Source organism: Dipodomys spectabilis, unplaced genomic scaffold, assembly GCF_019054845.1.
Source record: "Dipodomys spectabilis isolate Male_0828 unplaced genomic scaffold, ASM1905484v1 ptg000699l, whole genome shotgun sequence".
NCBI classification, from domain to species: Eukaryota; Metazoa; Chordata; class Mammalia; order Rodentia; family Heteromyidae; genus Dipodomys; species Dipodomys spectabilis.
The window spans coordinates 1046794-1069906 of record NW_024871376.1 but is presented as its reverse complement, the minus strand read 5'-3'; the positions used below and the strand labels follow the sequence as shown (position 1 = coordinate 1069906).

The 23113-nt window shown below is 42.9% G+C and overlaps 2 protein-coding genes across 3 annotated transcripts in view; one reads left to right on the top strand and one right to left on the bottom strand.

Annotated features, from left to right (window-relative positions):
* Positions 1–14910, top strand: part of Ubtd2 (ubiquitin domain containing 2) — a 29354-nt gene extending 14444 nt beyond the window's left edge. For both annotated transcript variants that reach the window (XM_042672346.1, XM_042672345.1), the window contains exons 2-3: positions 2416–2652; positions 12272–14910. In XM_042672346.1, the coding sequence (XP_042528280.1) occupies positions 2416–2652; positions 12272–12669 (635 nt within the window). In that variant the 3' untranslated portion in view covers positions 12670–14910. The remainder of the gene's footprint in view (positions 1–2415; positions 2653–12271) is intronic.
* Positions 14911–17042: 2132 nt separating this feature from the next.
* On the bottom strand, positions 17043–22795 carry Efcab9 (EF-hand calcium binding domain 9). Its single transcript, XM_042672359.1, has 5 exons — positions 22554–22795; positions 19789–19937; positions 18868–19044; positions 17930–18030; positions 17043–17079 (listed from the first exon to the last, which is right to left on the bottom strand). Exons 1-5 carry the CDS (start codon positions 22693–22695, stop codon positions 17043–17045), a joined length of 606 nt encoding a protein of 201 aa, XP_042528293.1. The 5' UTR covers positions 22696–22795.
* Between the last annotated feature and the right edge of the window lie 318 nt (positions 22796–23113).

Here is a 23113-nt window from a genome sequence, read left to right as displayed (position 1 = left end):
CTTCTGTTTCTTGCTTCAGAATCCAGTCTTTTCTCTGTTGCCAAAATCTTGCCAAATTGGCATTTCTGATCTGTCGTCTTTAATTGATGGTCTTGTCCTTTCAGGCTAGCACTCCTGTGCCCTGCTACCTTGCCCCTTCTTTCATGTCTTGCTACTTCACAAGGTTCAGTCACCACTCCCTAAGAGAATATTGTGAGACTACTCAAATGTGAATGTGAATAGTATATAAGATACATGCTTCCTAGATGTAAGTTCAGTAGTTGTTTATGCTATATGTACCGTTTTCTCGTGTGTGTTTATGTATGTAGACATGCACATTCCTTTTATGGTCAAACCATTTGAAGGTTGTAGCTAGCATCATGACAGTTTACTCCTAAAAATTTCAGCATATCTCTCCTGTTTTCCTACATCACTACAATACCACTATCATACCAAGAACGTTAAAGTGCTTTTTTTGTTTGTGTGTTTCTGTTTTTGTTGGTTGTGGGGCCTGGGCACTGTCCCTAAGCTCTTTTGGCTCAAGGCTAGTACTCTCCCACTTTGAGCCACAGCTGTACTTCTGTTTTTTTTTCTTCTGGTCGATTGGAGATAAGAGTCTCCAGACTTTCCTGCCCGGGCTGGATCATGATCCTCAGATCTCAGCCTCTAGAGCAGCTAGGATTATAGGTGTTAACCACCAGCATGTGGTGGTCATGGCATTTAAATCTGTGTATTCTTATTTTTATCTTGCCTGTTAATTGCTTGAGGTAAAGGAAATACACATATTGTGTATATTGTATGTATGTATGTGATAGTACACTTATCTTGAAACAAGAGCATGTCTAGACCATGTCTAAGAGTGGATGAATATTATCAAGAGGTTTCTGTTGTTGGGCATGGGGCCTGAGTGCTGTCCCTAAGCTCATCAGCTCAAAGCTAGCACTCTACCACTTTGAGTCTCAGCGCCACTTCTGGTTTCTGTTGGTTAATTGTAGGTAAGAGTCTCACGTACTTTCCTAGCTCAGGCTGGCTTTGAACCACAATCCTTAGATCTCAGCCTCCTAAGTAGCTAGGATTACAGGCGTGAGTGACTAGCGCCCAGCTCAAAGGCAGGTTGTTTTTTTTTTAAATAGGAAATGTAGAGTAATTGTAAAAATTCTGGAATAACTTTCAAAAATTAGATTGCTTTTGTTTCTAACTAAACTGGGAAGAAAACTAAGGATTGTTGACTTTTTTGATCTTGAAAACAGAAATTTTGGCAATAAGAGATACAGGAAATGTGCTTTCCTAAATAAACCAGAAGCAAATGGCAAGCATGAAACAGCTCTTCAAGGAAGAACATTGTGCTAAATTCTTCATCCTTAAGTGCCTTACAGGACCTGGTCCAGGGGGGTTCTTTTACTTTCTTGAATTTTAGGTAGTGAAATAGTAGAGGTTTATTGTTACTTTGAGATTCTCTCACAATGACAAGAAAAGTGATATCCTCCCCCCCCCCCCCCCCCCCGTGCGCCGCCCCCCCCCACCCCCTCCCCGCTTCCAGGTCTGGTATGTATAATTCATATGACAGCAAATACCTCTCTGACATTAGGTAGACTTGAAACTTAAATAGGTATCCTACTGAGTTGACTTTCTGCTTCTACTTCTGGCCCAGTATAAAGTGATTGTGTATGAATTATTTTTGACCCACCTAACTGGTCATACAGCAGAAAGTAAAACTGTTCTTTGCATTGCGTTTTGACACATACCCTCCCTCTTTCCTACCTGCTCTCACTTAATTCCCACCCACTCTTTTATCAAGCTTAGACTATCTTTTTACGTCTTCCATCTATCAAACGTTCCTATTTGTGGCCAGTGGTGCTGTGAGCTCATCAGGTATCTAGTGCCCCGTGAAATTGTTTTAGGATGGGAGAGAGAGGTATGGGAGAGTAATGGAGGGGTGAGTTTGATCCAGATACATTGTATTTAAATGTGAAAATGTCATAACAAGCCCCTCTCCTTGTACAATTAATGTATACTAATAAATAATTTTAAATAACAGATTTTGGTTCACAGGAGAATTAAAAAGAAAAGTACAGAAATTTCATTTATGTTCCTTGCCTGGGCACATGAAAAGCTTTCCCCTTATCAACATCTCTCACCACAGTGGTACATTTGTTGCGATTATAATTCTTTTTAGTCTTCGTTTGGGGAAGGCGTGCTGAGGGGAGAGACTGCTAACTGGTCATTGAACATTTTGCATAGAGCTGTTTCCATTTTCTTTGTTAAAGTGGATTAGGGCAGTGTAAGCCAGAAATTATCTAGTAGGTAAAAACAGCTGGTAGAGAAATTTGTACCTAAATGTGGTGAAAGAATCCAAAAGGAGAATAGGTAACTTTTCTTATAAAAGAAGAGTATCTTGGAAATTTTTATGTCTGTCATTCTTTTCTTTTTTTTCAGTTGCTCTAGGTCGGAACCAGCCTTTGAAAAGGGAGAAGCCAAAATGGAAAAGCGATTATCCTATGACAGACGGACAACTCCGCAGCAAGAGGGATGAGTTTTGGGACACTGCACCAGCTTTTGAAGGCCGCAAGGAGATTTGGGATGCTTTGAAGGCTGCTGCGCACGCCTTTGAGAGCAATGATCATGAACTGGCACAGGCCATCATCGATGGTGCAAGCATCACACTACCGCATGGTAAGTCAGACGGTCCTGCAGGACAAAGGAACACATCAGCTTCTTTCTGATGACAGGAACACATAGCAAGGCACTTTGGTTTTTCTGTGTTTTTTGTGTGTCTTTGTATGTTTTTCAGCTGGAGATAATTCACTTTGTGTTTATATATTTTTATTTATCTGTATTCATTCATTCATTGGTGGTGTTTGGGTTTATAATCCTACTAGCTGGGCAGGCACCTGACTGCTTGGGCCATTCTCCTAGCCCTCATTTTAATATTTCCTAATCTCAGAAGATAGAACTGTTGAAATAGTGTTTTTGTAGTTTTTGTAGTCTCAAGATCACCTAGGTATCTGTAAAGATGTCTTGTACCCTCCTGCTTCCTCCTCCAATTCCCATCCCTCAGCACATCTGTAAGTGCTTCTACCCCCGCTGCCTTCCTACTGGGGGCAGAAAAGATCTCACTTCAGAGTCTCAGGGTACTGAGAGTCTCAGGGTACACCTTTACATATCATATTTTCTCTTTAGGCTTATTTGTAGCATAAGGAACTAACAGACTTAGAAATGAGTCTCGTGTCTTCTCAAGGGTGGTGTTCTAGGATTATAACCTTGAACAGTATTAGAAACCTCTCTTTGGTTAGGAATGTGACTAAAGACAACTATAAACTTCAAATGTTTACAGAGATACATATATTCTGGATCCATCTTATTTGGTCTCCGTGATTAGAATCATTAAAAACTTGGATTAGAGACATGACTGAAATAACTGTGCTTCCAAGAAACATTTCTTTTTTTAAACTAGCTGCCTGTTATTTATTATAAAAGCTTATTAGCGTAGGCTTTTATTGAGCACCCATTGATCACTTTTTCAACATATATAAAATGATCCTTTCACATTTGAAGTATTTGTAATATAGTGCTATTTTAGTATGACATTTTTTTTTTTAATGTGCCAGTCCTGTGTTTGAACTCATGACCAGTGCACTGTTCCTGAGCTTTTACTCAAGGCTAGTGGTCTGCCACTTGAGCCACAGCTCTCCTTTCAGCTTTTTGGTGTCACTTGGAGATAAGAATCTCATGAACTTTCCTGCCTGGGCTGGCTTTGAGCTATGATCCTCAGTTCCTGGCCTTTTGAGTAGCTAGGATTACAGGTGTAAACACTGGTGCCCGGCTGCGTGACCTCTTTTTCTCTTTGCTTCCTTTTTTTTTTTGTGGCAGTGCTGAGCTTTGAATTGAGGCCTCCTGCTTGCGATGCAGGCAGGCCTGTTCTACCCCTTGAGTCACACTTGCGTGCCTTTTTGCTTTAGTTATTTGTCAGGAATTCATTGGAATTCATTGCTTGTTACTTAAATGTTTCTGGCATAGCTGTGGTGACAGCTCAGCTTTTTTGTTGAGATGGAGTCTTGAATACTTTTTCTACTAGTTGGCCTCAAGGCACCTCCCTAATCTCTGTCTCCTGAGTAGCTGGGATTGCAGATACATTTTCTAAGATATAAATGATGGGCCTGATATTTGGAGTCAGCTCTGAGGGTAAAGCAGCTCAGTGTACATCTGACACTACTTCTGTGTGTGTCCTGTAAAGTGATTGCACAAGTCATCTTCAGTGTTGTTCTTATTTTGGGGGGGGTCCAGTCATGGGCCTGAACTCGGCCTGGGCGCTGTCCCTCAGCTCTTCAGCTCAAGGCTAGCGCTCTACCACTTGAGCCACAGCGCCACTTCCGGCTTTTTTTCTTTTTGCTTATGTGGTGCTGAGGAATTGAACCCAGGGCCTCAGGCATGCAAGGCAAGCGCTCTACCACTGAGCCACCTTCCCAGCCCTCAATGTTTTTTTTTAGATTTATGTTTATTAAATGTACAAAGGAGTTCAACTGTACTCATGAGTACAGTGCATTTTTTTTTTTAACTATTTATTTTTGTCTTTTCTTTTTTGGTACTGGGGATCGAACCCAGGACGTTGCACTTGCTTAGGCAAGCGCTTTGCCACTGAGCTACATCCTAGCCCCGAGTACAGTGCATCTTGAGCGAGAGTTACCCCTCCCATTGCTCTTCCCCCGTCTCTCCCAATCCCATCCTATGTAACTATGTCAAGTTAAGTAGTTAAGTTTTGCCATCGTGTTCATTGAGTATAATGACGGTGTTTGCCCACCCTGCCTCCCTGCATTCAAGTGTTCCCTCTCATTACCACTCCCCACTGCCCCCCAAACATGTTCCAGCTTCCTGGTATTCATTTTGTTAAATGGTTCATTAGTTTTACTTCCCTAAGTATAACATCCTTTAGTCAATTTGTGTATACATACTTGTGGATCTTTAATGTTTATCCCATGTCTAACTTAGAATGGTTTTAAATGCATATCATGTTTTAAATGGTGTCTGTCTTTAGTCCTATAGGGAAACAAGCAGTTTCTCAAAAACAAATTGGTTAAAAGCAGGCTGGGAAATTTTGGGTGCTTTAAAGATACCTATAAAAATTTGTCAGAAATAGTGCTTTGGCTCAAGTGGTAGAGTGCTAGCATTGAGCACAAAGAGGCTCAAGGGGGGCAGGGAAGATGGCTCAGTGGTAGAGTGCTTGCCTAGCATGCATGAAGCTCTGGGTTTGATTCCTCAGTACCACATAAACAGAAAAGGCCGAAAGTGGCACTGTGGCTCAGGTAGTAGAGTGCTAGCCTTGACCACAGAGAGGCTCGGAGACAGAGCCCAGTCCCTGAGTTCAAGCCCCAGGACTGGACCAAAAAAAGAGGCTCATGGACAGCTCCCAGGCCCTGAGTTCATGCCCCACAACCGACAAAAAAAAAAAGAAAAAAAGAAAAAATTTGTCATTGAACGAACATGTTAGTCCATAAAAATAAACCATAGGAATGAAGGCATAAGGATATTGTACTTACAGGGGAGGTGAGAGATTTTTCCCAGGATGTTACTGTGTTTGGAAATTAAATGTGCCTTAATACAGGATCTGATGACTAGTTAATCATAGATGTTATTTCATTTTCATGGCTCTATCCTCAAAGAGACAAAGATAGTTATAAAGTATAAATTTGTCTACTTCCCTGCTGCTGTCATTCTCTTTCTTCAATTAGAGCAATGAAGTCTGAAAATAGCTGAAGTAGGAAGTTGTCCTAAGTCCGTCGGCTTGTCTCTTAAGAAGGCCTCTTTTCTGTGCTACTTGAGTGGTGACAGGGAAGCCTGATTCTCGTGAGATCCCATGGGGGTGTGCTCTACCAACTGCTACTTCTATTAAAGCACATCCAAGTGCTTTAGAAATATGGCTAAGCATTTTATAACATGTGTTTTTTGGTTGGGTTGGGTTGGGTTGGGTTGGGTTTTGTGTGTGTGTGTGTCAGTCAGGTGTGTGTGTGCGTGTGTGTCAGTCAGGTGTGTGTGTGTGTGTGTCAGTTGAGGGGGTGTCAGTCAGTTGGTGTATGTGTCAGTGAGTCAGTCCTGGGGTACTATCCCTGAGCTTTTTTGCTCAAGGCTAGCACTAGAGTCACAGCTCCACTCCAAGCTTTTTGATGGTTAATTGGAGATGAGTCTCATGGACTTTGCTGGCTGGGCTGGCTTTAAAACAGGACCTTCAAATCTCAGCTTCAGCTAGGATTATAGATGTGAGCACTGATGCCCAGCCTTAATGTTGTTTTGACCATCACATAACTAACAGTCCTCATAAGCTAAGCCACCTTACCTCCTCCAACCAGAAGAGATGGTGATGATGGTAGGCTTGGGTGAATGAGAACAATTAGGTACCTAATCCTCCTCCTCCTAAAGCCTAACCACCGTCAGAGCCTGTAGTTGTATGTTATAGCATCCCTTCAACTGCTCCTAATGTCTGGTTGAAGGATAATGATGTTCCTTTGATACAGTCTTACTGCAAAGTAGATTTGTAGCAGAGCTGGTGAGGTATGACACAATAAACTCAGATGCTTGGAACTTTGATCATTTGTGACATTGCTGTTCAAAAGTGCTCCCCTATCATTTTGATTCTGAGATTTAAAACGTGAGTGAACAGAATCAACATTACTGTTTCTTATGGATTTATAGTGCTAGGCAACTTTACATGTTTTATTACTGAATCCTTAAAACTCCCTTGTAACGTATGTACTATGATTGCTGGTTTTGGTTTTTGTTTTTGACCTATCATAGGGCTTGAACTTGGGGCCTGGGCTCTGTCTGAGCTCTTTCACTCGAGACTAGCATTCTACCACTTTGAGCCACAGTGCCACTTTTGGTTTTTTGGAGATAAGAGTATCATAGATTTTCCTGCCTGGGCTAGCTTCGAACCATGATGATGAGATCTCAGCTTCCCGAGGAGCTAGCATTACAGATGGGAGCCACTGGTGCCCAGATGATACTGTAGTCTTTAAAGGAAATAGACCCCACCTGTGCCAGACTAGTCTCTGCATTCAAATGGAAGTTGATCAAAGCCACTGTCCCATTTATGGTTTACCTCTTCCTTCAAGGTCTTCTGCCCCTTCCTTCACCAGGCTCCCTTCTATGATACTCCCTGCTGCTTCCTTCTTTAATGTCAGTGAGCTCCTCCTAATGAGTAGCTGTGTCCCACGCACTTCAGTGTTGAGGCCTTTCTTTGCTCCTCGGAGGTCATGGTTATTGAAAAGTACACTTCAAGCCCTGGGGTTCTAGGACATTGCCCCCTTAATTCATTTGGGGAGGGCAGTCTTTGATATGAGTTATATGATATAAATTTAATTTTTAAACCCTATTGATGCATTTTTGATGTTAAGTATATAGTTTAATCAACTTTGACCTGTGGGGCCATCATCCTCACAGCCAAGACGGCTTTGTTATTGTCATGTTGACAGATTCTTTTGTAAACCTGTTTATACAGCAATGTCAATCTCAAGTGATGAAAAAAATTATAACAAGCTACCCTGTGACAAGAGTGAGAAGGTAAGCAGAAAAGTCTAGAAAGGATTAAAAGTACATCTTTCTTTTCAGCCTGAAAGGTTGAGAGAATGAAGTGTTAGACTTAGTGGCATCTAATAAAACTTTTTTTATTTGGCATCCAATTGAGTTTATCTTTAGGGTTGTCTAGTGAAATATTTTGAAACTTAATTATAAGAGTAGCCAGAGAAAACAGCTCAGGAAAGAAGGTAGAACATCTGAGCCAGTCATTTAGATAACAGAAACACCTTCAGAAAAAGTGTGTATGACATGGGAACAGAAGGTAGAAGCGGGCAGCTTGCCGTGGTGGGCCTCAGGGCTTCCTGGCCTTCCTGGGGAAAAGATGCTCTGGCAGGCAGTTATCCTCATGGCCATCTGTCTAGAACGAGACTCCTACAGTGGGTTTGTGAGGGCGAAGAAAGACTGTCCTTCCACGCAGAATGGAAAAGAGTCTTGCACACAAGCCTGGCAGCGAGAGCAGCCTGAGAACTGGTGAAGAATTGCTGAAGCAATTTGTGCCTTCAGTGGCCGGAGTGGTGATGGAAAGTAGGCTGCAAATGCAAGCACCGCTAACTGTGGCAGGGTTAAAGGGAGAGAAAAATCCCCACACAATTTTTATTTAAAATGGCCTTTCGTGGGGCTGGGAAGGTGGCTCAGTGGTAGAGCACTGGCCTTGAGCTGAAGAGCTGAGGGACAGCGCCCAGGCCCAGAGTTCAGGCCCCATGACAAAAAAAAAAAAAGGTAAAATGGCCTCTTGTTAAAGCAAACCTCTCAGTTTCATATTGTTCTGTTTTTCACTCTCCTCAGACACTGTAGGGGAGACCAGGAAGCACGGTGTTCTTTCTGTCCTGTCACCATCACTTCCTTTGGCCTGGCCTTTCACACCCTTTGAGCTGAGATTATCTAGCTGCTGGGCTGTATTTTACACTATTCATTACTTGCCCTTTGTGGTGTATTTCTGGCTTTTCGTCTCACATTTTTCCTGTGCTTTTTGTTTTCCACTAAGTTCATATCTTCCTCCCACTAACTACCTCATTCACCTAAGAGCGAGCCTATTACTGTATTCTTGTAGTGGGATTTGAACTTAGAGCTTTGCACTTGTTAGACCTTCCACCATTTGAGCCATATTCCTCCAACCCTTTTTTTTTTTTTTTTGCTTTAGGCTTTTTTCTTTTCCCAAATAAGGTCTCATGTTTTCTGTCCAGGTTAACCCTTACACTGGACCCTTCCTACCTAAGTCTCTTTTAAAAAGATAGAGTTACAGGTATAGACTGTCATATCTGGCTTGTTGGTTTAAATTGGGTTTTGTTTTCTGTCTTGGATGGCTCTGAACCATGGTCTTGATACCAGCTTCCTGAATAGCCTAGATTATAGGCATATGAACTGTCATGCCTGGCCACTTGTTATTTCTCCTGCTCACATTTGATTTAATTTTTTCTCTTATCCCGAGAACTGGAAATCCAAGTCCAGGGTTCGGCATATGGTAGGAAAGTGCTCTACCTTTTTTTTTTTTTTTTGGTCATTCATGGAGCTTGAACTTAGGACCTGGGCACTGTCCTGAGCTCTTTTGCTCAAGACTAGCACTGTACCACTTTTGAGTCGTAGCACCACTTCCAGTTTTCTGGTGGTTAATTGGAGACAAGAGTCTCACAGACTTTCTTGCCTAGGCTGGCTTTGAACTGCGATCTTCAGATCTCAGCCTCCTGGGTAGCTAGCATTACAGATATGAGCCACTGGTGTCTGGAATCTCCACTCTTTAATTTGCTTTCTTTTTCTAGTTTCCTAAAGGGGAAGCTTAAGTGATTGACCTAGGTCTTTCTTTTCTCATATATGCATTATTAAATTTCCCTGTAAGCCACTGTTTTTACCATATCCCATTAATGGTGATAAATTTCCTTTAGTTCATGATACTGTAAAATTTCTCTTAAGATTTCTCCTTATACCTGTATTTGATGTAGTATTGTATCATATGTGTGGATTTGTAGTTTCTTTTATAGTTTGAGAGTTGACTTTGTATAATTTCTGTTCTTATTGGAGTATATTTTTATGGCTTAGAGTATGGTTGTATTGGTGAATTTTCTGTGTGAGCTTTAATGTGTATTTTGCTACTGTTTGGAGGAAGTAGTTTAAACATGTCCTTTATGTTTAATTGATGGTGTTAAGTTTATGTCATTTCTAATCTTACTGCCTGTTAGATCTCCATTTCTCAGGGTGTTGAAGGCTCCAACTGTAGTTTAAGCATTAAAAGCTATTAGCTTCGGCTGGGAAGGTGCCTCAGTGGTAGAGCGCTTGCCTTGCATGCATGAGGCCCTGGGTTTGATCCCTCAACACCACATAAGCAGGAAAAAAAAAGCTGGAAGTGGCGCTGTGGCTCAAGTGGTAGAGCACTAGCCTTGAGCTGAAGAGCTGAGGGACAGCACCCAGGCCCAGAGTTCAGGCCCCACGACCGGACCCCCCCCAAAAAAAATTAAAAAAAAAAAAGCTATTAGCTTTTGCCTTACTTATCGTGATGATCTATTGTTAGGTGCATATACATTGAAGATTATTTTGTCTTGAAAAATGGACCTCTTTGCCATTACATAATGTTCCTCTTTTTTTCTTTTCAGTGTCCTTGCTCTATAGAATGCTCTACCTGAAATTAATATAACTACTTCCATTTAGTTTTTGTTTTTGGCAGTACTGGAGTTTGTACTCAGGGTCTTCTGTTTGCCAACCAGGGTACTCTACCACTTGAACTTTGACCCTTTTGTCCAGCAAAGGCATTTCCCACTTGTTCAGCATTTCTTTGGTTCTTTCTTACACTTTCCATCTGTATGCTTTCTTCATATAGCGTACATACTGTCTACTTTTCCCGTTGGAACTATGAGCATATCAATTATAAGTATTTTAAATTCTTAGTTTGAGATCCTTGGTATTCCATCTGTCTGCATGCATGCGAGCGTGCATGCGTGTCTCGCTTGAACTCAGGGCTTGGGCACTGTCTTTAAGCTTTTTTGCTCAAGGCTAGTGCTCTACCACTTGAGCCACAGCTTTTTTGCTGCTTAATTGGAGGAGAGTCTCACAGAGTTTTCTTCCCTAAAGTCTGAGACCTGAGATTCTCATTTCTTAGTGTAAGATTATAGGTGTGAGTCACTGGGGTTCAGCTTGGCTGAGTCTGTGTTTGATGCTTTTTTCTGTCTTTCAGTGTATCTTGTAATTTTTTTGTTGAAAGGTGGACATACTCTACTTTGTAAAGAGAAGCGTTATAAATAGGTCTTTAGTAAGGTATGGAGAAGGCATTCTATACTTCAGTTTGAGGAAAGGACACATTATATGTAAGCTTAAAATAGTTCAGTATGTTCTGCTTTCAAGTTCCCCGTCAAGAAAGTCGTGATAATTGTAATTCAATTTGTGCTTTATAAAGAGATGAGCTGAAGGGAAGGGGTCAGAGAGAATGAAAGCTGTCATACTGGTGAAGATGCGTTGATGAGTAGATGATTAGTTGAGTAGCAACTAAATATAAAATAGACAGAACAAAATAAAATAGAATTAAAAAAGGAAAAACAAAACAAATAAGCCACAGTTGACACTTTTTTTCCTCTCCCCCAAGATAGCTTGTTGTAAGCTTCATACCCTTGCAGTTGTTTTTCTGTCTTGAGTGCCTCTGTAATGGATAAATTTGGGTTCGGCAAAACACCCCAGTTGTTTCTGTGGTAATTAATTGTGCAGATGAGGCCCTGTATAAGCAGCGAGTATGCAGCAGCAGGTACAGTTGTTTGTGGGGTTTATTTTGCCAGTCCTGGGCTTGAATTCAGGGCCTGGGCACTGTCTCTGAGCTGCTTTTGCTCAAGGCTAGCGCTCTACCACTTGGGCCACAGGACCACTTTTCTAGCCTCTTCTGTGTATGTGGTACTGAGGAATCAAACCCAGGGCTTCCTGCATGCTAGGCACTAAGCCACACTCCCGGCCCTACTGTTGCTTTTGTTTTTATTTTTTTCGTACTGGGGATTGAACCCAGGACATTGCACTTGAGTGGTGAGCACTTTGCCACTGAGCTAGGTTATAGTTGTTTGTGATCTTCTGGCCAACTCTGGTTCTTTAGTCTGGGCAGAAAGAAAACTACTCGTGAATACTGTTGTAGTAAATTGGGCTTTGAGATCCTCTCTCTTTCTTATGTCTTTAGGGTGAACAGTATGGTTTGTTATTGAAAAGATACATGTAGGAATGGGAAGGTGTATCAGTGGTAGAGTGCTTGCCTTGCATGCATGGGGCCCTGGGTTCAATTCCTCAGCACCACATAAGCAGAAAAAAGCCAGAAGTGGCACTGTGGCTCAAGTGGTAGATTGCTTACCTTGAGCTAAAGAGCTGAGGGACAGCGCCCAGGCCCAGAGTTCAAGCCCCATGATGACCAAAAAATAAAAAAGACACATGTAATTTCAGCTTCCCTTTCATTTGATCTTAGTACTGATAATACTAATGTGTGACTTGTGTTTGCTTTCTTCCTCTTCTGCTTGCTGAAGTAGAGCAGTTGGTGTCCAGTGATAAAGCAGAGGTAGGGTAAGAAGTGAGGGTCCTTGCTAACTAATGAAGATGTACATTAGACACAACTTGAAGGTGGTAGGTCATCACTGGCAAGTAGTGGACAACGACTGGTATTTTATGCTTTTCTCCTTACTGGGATGTGCTAGCACGAGAGACTTAAGCTTTCTGCAGACTATAAGCCAGAAGTACTCATTTCAGTTTTTAATCCTGTCTTTTCTCTCTGAAGGTGCACTTACGGAGTGCTACGATGAGCTGGGGAACAGGTACCAGCTGCCAGTCTATTGCCTGGCACCACCAATCAACATGATAGAGGAAAAGAGTGACATAGAGACTCTGGATATTCCTGAGCCACCACCCAATTCTGGATATGAATCTCAGCTGCGTTTGCGCCTTTCCACAGGCAAAGACCTTAAGCTTGTGGTACGCAGCACAGACACAGTATACCACATGAAGAGACGGTTACATGCAACTGAAGGAGTGGAGCCAGGCAGTCAGCGGTGGTTCTTCTCTGGTAGACCTCTCACTGACAAAATGAAGCTAGAAGAGCTGAAGATTCCAAAGGACTATGTCGTACAGGTTATAGTAAGCCAGCCTTTGCAAAACCCAACACCAGTTGAGAACTGAATTGATGCTGTTGGCCGGTGTCCAGGTCCCTCCACTCCTTTTATTCTTGTCACTTCCTACTCTATGGCGTGAAACTTATTTTCACTCCTCTGAATTCCCTATGAATGGATTTAGTTCTGAGGAATTATGAGTGAAAAATTCCATCTGTGATGGAGACCAACAAAAATAATAAAACACAAAGAGCCAGCCTTTCAGACTCATGTAATTGCAGCCTCTAATTTGAGAGACAGGAAGTAGATAAAACCATTTGTTTTAAAACACTCAACCACTGTAAAATGCCTGTATTCAAATGGTTTGGACTGTAAATGGAACATTGCCCATGAAGAGCAGCACCAAACACCTTTTGAATGCAGTGTTTAAAAAAGAGAATCAAATTACACAATTTTAAGAAGCCAATAGTTACCAACTAAAGCTTTTAAAAATGGAATCTAGGAAGAGCTATGTGTGAGTCTGGCTTCTGTTCTGAGTTTTGATCTCAGTAGAGCTTGGCGACCTGTGTGTCAGTGTTTCTTTGCTCACCTCCACATGTTGAGCTCCTTGTTTACAGTCACACTAAATTTTGGTGCCTTCCAGCACCCTTCTGGCACACTAGGAAGTAATGGAGCTGACAGTACATCATTTCTGGTTTTAAATTGACAGTCATTTGAAATGTCCTTTTTCCTCTTGCTGCATAGTTATTTGGAGCACAGCAACCCAGACTGAGAAGGCCACTACTCCCAATGCCTTCACTGTCTGTGTACTCTGCTTGGACATTCCACAGCTAACACTGACCCCACAACGCACAGTTCTGAGCCAGGGGATGCAGGAATCAGTAATGGCTGTTCCCATTGCAGGATCAGACAGTGATTCTTCTGCCTCATTTTGCAGGAGTGTAAGGAAAACCATTCTGTGTGGACCAGAAAAACATTCTGTATTTTAGAGAGAATTTTACCTCAAAATTTTCAAGTATGGGCCGGGCACCAGTGGCTCACACCTATAATCCTCACTACTCAGGAGGCTGAGATCTGAGGATCATAGTTCAAAGTCGGCCCATGCAGGAAAATCCATGAGACCGCCAGAAAACCCTAAGTGGCTCCGGCTCAAGTGGTAGAGCACTCACCTTGAGCTGAAGAGCTGAGGGACAGCACCCATGCCCAGAGTTCAGGCCCCATGACCAACCAAAAAAAAAAGAAGTCAAGTATGAAAGGTTGATTGGTGTCACCTAAACATTGGCAGTGCTGATACATGTTAGTCATGTCCACGTCATGTCCAGTCAGATGGCACTCTTCCTCATCTTTTCCATCAAAGAGGCAAATTAAGGACCATCTGCAGAGTAGCTTAGAGGCCTAAAAGGTACAGCAGGATGAACTGATTCTTGGTAGTATGACTGCCTGTAAAGCTGCCAGAGGTTCTGTTTTACTATGAGAAGAGAGTAATAACACTTTACTACCTAGGACCCTGAGAATCTCAGATGGAAAAGTAGAGGGAAGAAGGCACTGCACGATTCTCAGTGGGAAAATATTAAACCTCCACATCTATTTGAACATAAAACTGCTGATTAGTCTAAATATATAATGTTAAAATGGCATTAAATTTCCTATATTCTGATTCAATGTATCTGTAATTGCAGTTTTTCAGGTCAGAGAGCTTTTACCTGCTTCCCTATTCTGTTCCATTGTTTTAAAGACTGTGGCTTCATCTAATTAGATTTGTTGATAATCAAGTGTAACTTCAAAACAAGAGGCTGGAGATGTAGCTCAGTGGTAGAGCACCTAATAGCAATGTACAAGGCCCTGGGTTCACTCCCAAGCACCACCAAAAAAAAGTAAATAAATTCAGGCAAAGATAGCATTAATTCCAAAGGAGAGTTTTTCTATTTAGAGGTGCAGGTACAAGGGTATTTCAATATATTGCCCTGTTATCAAAAGGGTTTTGTTCATTTGTGTGCCACACTTTCAAAGATCATCAACTAGAAGAAAAACTGTTCTGTTTTTTTCTTCGGGAAGAATGGTTATGCCAACAATAATCCACTGGTTGGTAGAAGGTCTTGTTTGTTGAGGACTTGCCCTCTCTTTAAGAGCTTTTTATTTTAAAAGAACATAGGCTTTGAATAACAGTTTTCTGGGCATGTTTAACCTGGATGAGAAAACCATGGTGCTGTTTTAATTGTCAATAGGTCGATGTAAGATTGGACCAATACTTGATGTGTATAATTTTAGTATGTAGGGTTTTTGTGCTTTTTAAAAAAAAATGTTCAATTTTTCTCTTTGTCTTTGCCTTTATTTGGGGTTTTTAGCTGCTTTCTCTATATAAGGGTAGTCTACCTCATTCTGATAAGTAGTGGGAAGGCTACACCTTTAGCTCATTATCACCAGATGTAAGCTCTGCTATACCAAATCATTGGGAAATGTGCTTCATCTTTTGCCGTGCAATCTTGTTCCAAAATACGTTTTCTTTCCCCCTCTTAACATCATGCTGCCAGCCCTGAAGATGGCACATAGATGTAATTTCAGGACATGGAGGTGGAAGCAGAAGAATTTTAGAGTGCAAGGCCAGCCTGGACCGCATAGACACCTTGTATCCACAACACACAAAACCAAAATAACAAAAGATATGCTACAGACCAAACTCAATATTCAGTTTTTATGAAGCATTAAACTTACTTATTTTTACATCAAAGTGGCAGGTTTTGATTTCCTGAATTTTAATATTGATTTAAAATAGGTGATAAATGCTCATGAGAAAAAAACTTGAATATACCAAGGTAAAAAATCTCCCACTCGGAAGTGGCGCTGTAGCTCAAGTGGTAGAGCGCTCGCTTTGAGCTGAAGAGCTGAGGGACAGCGCCCAGGCCCAGAGTTCGAGCCCCACGACCGACCAAAAAAAAAAAAAAATCTCCCACTCGTCTCCCATTTTTCTCCTAGGTTTAACAATGATCACAGTTTTTCTGGATTTTTTTTTTTTTTTTCCTCATAGGGCTGGTGATTGAACCTAGGGCCTTGTTTGAACCCCAGCCCTCTGGGTAACTTTAAAGATACTCAAACACCGTAGTTCTCAAACTTGTGCATATATCATCATCGAAGACTACTAAGAAATATATAGAAATGTACTAAGGTATGTATACCTGTATAGCCTGGGCTACTCATCTCAAATAATAATAATATGCTAAAATGAGCAGAGTTCTGTCTAGAAGCATAGCCGTGTTTTACTGACCTTGAATTTGAATCCTGGCTCTACCACCTGTCTGAAATGTTCTTGGGTAGGTTCTTAATCTCTAGGCTTCAGTATCATCTGCAAATTGAAGATAGTACTACCCAATTGGGTCAAAAGGATAGTCGTGTATTTAAGGGTTGTCCAGAGTACTGGAGGCATGCATGGCTCAAGTGGTAGAACATAAGCCTAGAATTCATGAGGCCCTGAATTCAATCCTAGTACCACAAAGATAAATTACTGTCTAACTTGTAAGCACATGATCTGTAACAACTGTTTGTTTGGGTTTTTTTTTTGGGTCCGGTCAGGGGGCCTGTCTGGGCCTGGGCGCTGTCCCTCAGCCCTTCTGCTCAAGGCTAGCACTCTACCACTTGAGCCACAACACCACTTCCGGCTTTTTTTTTTTTTGCTTATATGGTGCTGAGGAATCGAACCCAGGGCCTCATGCATGCAAGGCAAGCGCTCTACCACTGAGCCACCTTCCCAGCCCTGTAACAACTGTTATTACCAACAATGCAACCGAGTAGGGAATAGCAAAATGTCTTGCTAAGAGTATTTCATGTTTATAAAAATATTCAAAAGTGGGGCTGGGAAGGTGGCTCAGTGGTAGAGCGCTTGCCTTGCATGCCTGAGGCCCTGGGTTCGATTCCTTAGCACCACATAAGCAAAAAGAAAAAAGCCAGAAGTGGCGCTGTGGCTCAAGTGGTAGAGTGCTAGCCTTGAGCTGAAGAGCTGAGGGACAGCGCCCAGGCCCAGAGTTCAGGCCCCACGACCGAACCCAAAAAAAAAAAAAAAAAATTCAAAAGTTGATACAAGGGCATGTAATAATTATTTTACCTTTTCTGATTTGATTAATGGCTTAGGCTTACCTCATCACAAAATCAGATTCTTAAACCAGAAAACCTCTCCGGCATTCTCCATTACCAAGGAGGACAACTGGAACCCACAAGTTGTAAACCCAGCCTGAGCAACATAGTGAGAGCCTGTCTCAAAAGAAAACAGACTCCACACCTTTAAAGCCAACTTTCCCTGCGGCTGAAGTTCTGTCACCATTGGCCATTTTAGAACCCTTGGCATCCGAGTGATCTCAGCCTGGAAAGATGAGAGTTGGTCCATGGTGGCCAATATTAAGGAAGCTTTAGCTTTCATTTGCTGGCTTATAGTAAGTTGGCAGTCATTTTGGTTCACAGCTGTCGAATGAGCAGGGTTGATGGAAAGCTGCTGCAGAATTGGGCCGTGTGGATAAAGTGATGGGGGCTGGGGTACATGAGTTCAGTTGTAGAGTACTTGCCCAGCATGGGTGAGGTTTTAGGTTTCATCCCAGCACCTCAAAAAAGGAAGATACCAGTTATGACCAGCAGATTCTGGGGTGACAGATACCCATGCAAATCTTGCCTTGGGGCAAGGCATGAGTAACCAACAGGCTGGTTACACCAACGGTATCTCTTGACTGGTTTTATAGAGTCAGATGGTCCTGGGATTTTTGGGAAAACAAAAACTCAGCAGTAAGATATGTAGTTTCTGTAACAGATGCAAGATGCCAGGAATCACTAAGGCAATTACCTACAGGGACTACTGTAGAAGGGCAGACACTCAAAACCCTGTGTCTTTACTTAAGACATAGGATAAACGGTCACACAACCAGGGTCTTCTGCTGTCATCATTTATACTCAGCACACCAGTCAAAATCTGCAGGCATCCACAGTCCCCTTGGAACTCTGGGGTTCTTGCTTCACATTGCATTTTTGCCAGTTCTATGTGAAGCCATAGGTTATTACAGTACTGCTGGGGTCCGTGAGCTCACCTATACGAAGGTCAGTGTAAAGATAACCACTTTGATGCTCTTAAGTTTATTTTTAGACATGTTAACAACTTAATCTTATGTTCTTCACTTCTAAATCTCAATTTCTACTAGGCATTCTTTTGGCTTATTATATTAGTTTGTAACCTTTTCATAAGCAAAGTCTTCCATTTGTCTTTCTCTTCCTCTTTCCCTTTTTCCTTTTCTCTTCCTTTCTCTTTCTCTTTCTCTTTCTCTTTCTCTTTCTCTTTCTCTTTCTCTTCCTCTTGCTCTTGCTCTTTCTCTTCTTCCTCTACCACTACTTTCTGTGTCTCCCGGGACTTGTCAGTGGAGAAAATAGTATACAACTTAAATTCCTTGAAATTAAGACGCTTTTGTTGGGAAAAAAGAAAAAATGATTTCAGGGAAAATCTGACATTTTGTAGCAGACAGTAGGATGTCTTAGAAACTTGGAGAGTTTAAAAGGCTCAGAATTAGAACACAATTATTATGTAGTTGTAAAGTCTTGAGCCCCAGAACTTTAGGAATAAAGATCACTGTCTTAAGTCTCTGGCATCACATCTAGATGTTGCTGGTTGGCAGCCCTGTTTCTCCCCCCCCCCTCCCCCCCCCCCCCCCAGTGGGAGCTATCCTATTCAACTTGAGCTCCCACTTGCTCCTCCGACATATACTTCCTGCCATCCCTCCCCATAGAGTCCTTTCTTTTTGCTCGTTTCCATTATAGAACTTTCTAATTATCCAGACCTATAAACTCTTCCCCAAACAAGTTTCTATGCTTTTGTGGTCAGATTGCATGATGTAGCACATTACATCATTACATAAGTCAACCCTTTATCTCCAAGGACCCAAGAATCTCTTCAGTTTGTTTTTGCTTTCTGATCCCAACACTATGTAATATGATTAATTGGGGAAGTTTTTCCATACCTTCTTTGCCCATCTCTACTGTTGTAAGACATTGCTTTCTTAGAAAGAGGAGCTCTTGGCTGGGATTGTGGCTTAGAGATAGAGTGCTTGCCTAGCATGCATGAAGCCCTGAGTTTGATTCCTCAGCACCACATAAGCAGAAAAAGCAGAAGTGTGCTGTGGCTCCAGTGGTAGAGTGCTAGCCTTGAGCATAGAGAGGCTCAGGGACAGAGTTAGGCCCTGAGTCCACACCCTAGGACTGGCAAAGAAAAGGGTTGTGCTGCACCTGTGGGGTCTGCACTTACACGGTCACCTGTGATGTCAAAGTTGTGGAAGAGATCTCTGAGGTCCTGTTTCTTGAGACTGAATAGAAATCTATACATGTGGAAGTTAGTTGCATCAATATTCAGTTCCCCATCCAAGTCAAGCAGGTCAAAAACAGGCCGGGAATGACGATACATGAACTGTTCTTCCAAGTGGTTCTGAGAAATTTGTAAAGTAGGGAAGAATTTTGGTGTTGCCCTAAAAACTTGTGCTCCCAAGAGTTGTACTGTTACTAGCCTGTTCCCTAGAGAGCCAAAAGCAAAAGCGAAGTTCCAGAAGCTCAGGTAAGAGCATTCGGTGGCAACATCCTGGCCTAGCTGAGCGTTTGCATTCAAGGAGGACCTGTATACCTCCACACTCCCTGTTTCAGTCAGCTTTGCCAGACAAAGCCCCTTTTGCCCGCATTCACGCACCACCTCACCTAGAGTGCCGGCCCTGTGAACATACTAAAGCGGCACACGGGTCACTTTCTCCAGGGCTCCAGTCAGGTAAGTAGTCCCTGGGGGGGGGGGGGGGATCCCGAAAGGGACATTGCTCATCTCTCACCAGTTCTCTGCAGAAAAGTGAGCAGAGGAACTGCAGGAAATGAGGCACTTTTGATAACTGATTCTTCCTGACACGGAGTGGGCAGGTGGTGAAGGGTGGTGCCCAGGGACGATAGTTCTTTACAAGGGGGGGCCGCAGCCAGCAGGGGCTGCCACAGGGGTGGGCTGCGCAAAGATGACCAGGTTATGAGTGCTTATTCAGAGATAAACCTCTCCCATTCTTTTTTCTTCCTCTTGCTTGTACTGCAGTGGAAGGGAAAAAACAAATCTTGGTGCCTTCCAACTGGTGCTAGCTGTCACAAGCTGGTGGCTCTGGAAGCACCCTGCCCCTGGCCCAGCCCCTCCCCGCATACTTGCCTGGTGTGACAGCAGTATACAAATCAACACGTAGAACTGGTCAAAGCCAATCTCCCCCACACACATCCAGTCCATCATGTCGAACACCATCTTGATCTGTCTCGATTTCAGGTTAGTTATGTGATGGAGGAAGTGATAGAACAGCACATCTGTGGAGGGGAAGGCAAGGAGATGGACTATTCTGGAACATTTCCCAAGTGTCAAACATCTAGAGTCATATAAGCAAAGGTGGTCGTATTGGGTAGGGTGCTTCTGGACCTGGGAGGTGATTCTTCTGTTTCTGGACAATTCAGTACGCAGGTCTTTGATGAACTGTGGAGGATGACAGTAGTCGGCCTTGGCCACAGGACCCAGCGGCTTGCCTTGAGGCAGACAGGCTGAGAGGGGCAAGGCACTGATTGGTGGAGCAGACACAGTGTTCCTTCTGAATGGGAGGGAGAGCTTCGTTCTCTCTAGGTGCTGAGGACACCATTCTGGATAGGCCATCATTTTACCTGGGCTTTTCCCTTTCAGGTAGGAGAAATTTAACATTCCTGCAGAAGTAGGTTCTTCATACTTAGTAAAGCAAATGATCTGGCTGATGGGGGCCAGAGCACCCTGACGGCAGCTCCCCGACACCTGCCCTTCCTGGTGAGGAATGTTATGTGTTAACTTTTTCTTTTTGAGACAGGCTACTTGCTGGGCACCCTGGCCACTCAGAGGTCTTATCAAACTAATTCATGATTCAGGAAATGAGCATGGGACTGTATTTCCACCAGCTCCTGCGTGGTGTGGCTGCTGTTGGTTTGTAGCTCATCCTGTGCTTGGCAGACACTCAGTTTAACCACACAGCAAGTGGCAGTGCTGGGATTCAAATATAAGTCACTCTGACTCCAAGCCTTGCTCTGTCCCGTCTTTAGTACGTTCAGTGATACTTGAAGAGGCGGGAAGGGTGGTTTTTGATTTTGTTTTTTGAGGGGGTGGTACTGAGGTTTGCACTCAGGGGCCTGGAGCTTTTGAGTCTGGGGTTCCACCACTTGACCAAGGTTTCCAGCTGCTTCCTGCTGTTTATTTTGGGGATGGAGTCTCATGAACTTTTCTACTCAGGCTGGCCTCTAATCTCAGTCCTCCAGCTCTCAGCCTCCCAGAGGTGAGCCAATGGCCCATGGCCTGTCACTTACTCTCTAATCTTGTATTTCAATGAAAATAAGCTGACAGAAAGAAACAAAGCAACTTACCTACTGTGGACTATGGCTGGCCACAGTGAGACATACATATCACACAGGATAAAAAGGGATTCTTATGTGTATCTTTGTGATTTTTTTCTTGCTTCTTGATTACAGAAACTGTCTGAATATCAGTATAATTTGAAGCCCCATCTGGACCTATCTAGGAGCTCAGGGAACCTATGGTTAGAATGTCAGGGTTTGGGGGCTTCCCATGGCCTCAGTATCCCTTCTCCTACCATATCTGAGTGTGTACATGTGCACACACGCACATACAGTGAGAGCAGATGCACCTGGAGGAATGTTTTCACAGGAGATTCAATAGGTATTTGGTAAGTACTGTTTTGCAACCCGTGGGCTCTAGCCACTCCAATTCTAAGGCCTTGAGAGCACTGTCCTACAAGGAAGGCTGTTGTGCCATCCTCGGTGATCAGGCCACGTGAGCATGTGTTTACTTCTGGGCACTGTGTCCTCAGGGAGTGGTTACTTAGGAGACTGGACTTGTCACAGCAGACATTCCACTGAGACCAGGAATGGGAGCCTTGGTTCTCAGACCCGCCTTCCTGATTCATATTTCCCTGTCCTGCAGCCACCCCCTCTGAGCCAGGCCAGTCAGAAAGCTCTGGGGAGATTCACACCGATAGGCAATCTCCATGTGATGACAAGAACAAAGGCATGGCGTTGTGACACATTGTTTACTACTAGGTGCTGGGGCATCAGAGACACATCCCCGCCCTTCCATTGTTTCTTGTTCTTAGGACCCAATGAACTTTTAAGAAAATCTTGATGGAAGAAACCCCTTTATAAATGACATTTATTTCCTGAAAGGTTGGAATAAATGGTGCCATGTCTTTACTTGGCTCTAACAGAACCAAAGACATGTTAATTGATCTATTACTTTAGCAGGTCTCCTATTAGTTTAATTGATGTCCTATTTAATTAGTCTCTTCTTGGTTTAATTGGTCTCTTCTTAGTTTATGGACTCTGCATCACCAGTCCTATTAGAAAGGATGGTGCAGATCATCTGACCCAAACTTGCCATTTGCTACACAAGAAGTAAGAACTTGTTGAATAGTGCTAGCTATTAAGAAGAATAATTATAAAAAAGAATAATTATAAGGATCACTTTCTAAAATCCTTGCCATGACTCAGACACTGCGTTTTCCACTCACCATCTCATTAAATGACCTCTCTCTGTGAAGTGGAATCCACTGGGGATGCTAAAGATGGAGCTCAGGATGTCCGAGATCTAAGGCCAAGCAATCCCCTACCCGCTGGATTTCATCATCATTCTAGCTGAGGATATTGACCAAGAGGATGGGATGTCCTCCAAACCACCAAACAATAGTTGTTTTAGCAGGGCTATGATCCCAGAGCCTATAGTTATATATACCCTTCCCACTAGACTGCCACAAGCCTCAGCTCTGTAGGCAGTTTCTTTCTTTGCTTCACGTAGGAGACCCAAGAAGTGTTTGTTAATCTAGCAACTTCTAGACAAGCAAGTTTTCCTGTGCCTTAGTTATTAGGTAAGGAAACGGGGAAGAGTGGGAAAAGACTGACCATTTAAGGTGTCCTTGTGGTGTGCATCAAGAATGTGAAAATACTCCACCAAGGCCTTCACATTTCTTAAAGACAATAAGCAATAGATTTTGTCCAGATAGAGGTACCACAGAAATGACCCTTGCTTCAATTCGATTCCCATAGGCGTTCAGTAGAGCTTCTGGCTATCCGAGTAGAATGGAGAGTTCTGCCTCAGAATTAGAACACCACACAGAGATCTGAGAGTAACAGGGGGTCAAAGGTCAAAGGAAACTTCAATAAGAACGTGAGATTGCTTTGTCCCAATTCTCCAGCTTTGCTCTACGTATTATTGTTTGGCTTTGTCCCTAACTTCATGATCCCCATCATTAGAATGGCCATTCTAAACAGAAATCACAGGAGGTGGCAAAGTGGCTTACTCCTGTATGTAACTCCAGCTATTCAGGAGTCAGAAAGCAGGGTGACTGCAGTTTGAGACCAGCATGGGTAAAATGCTAGTGAGGTCCCAGCTCAGATTGTAAACTCTGGGTCTGGTGGTCTGTTCCTGCCATCCCAGCTATGAGGGAAGAGTGAAAAGGAGG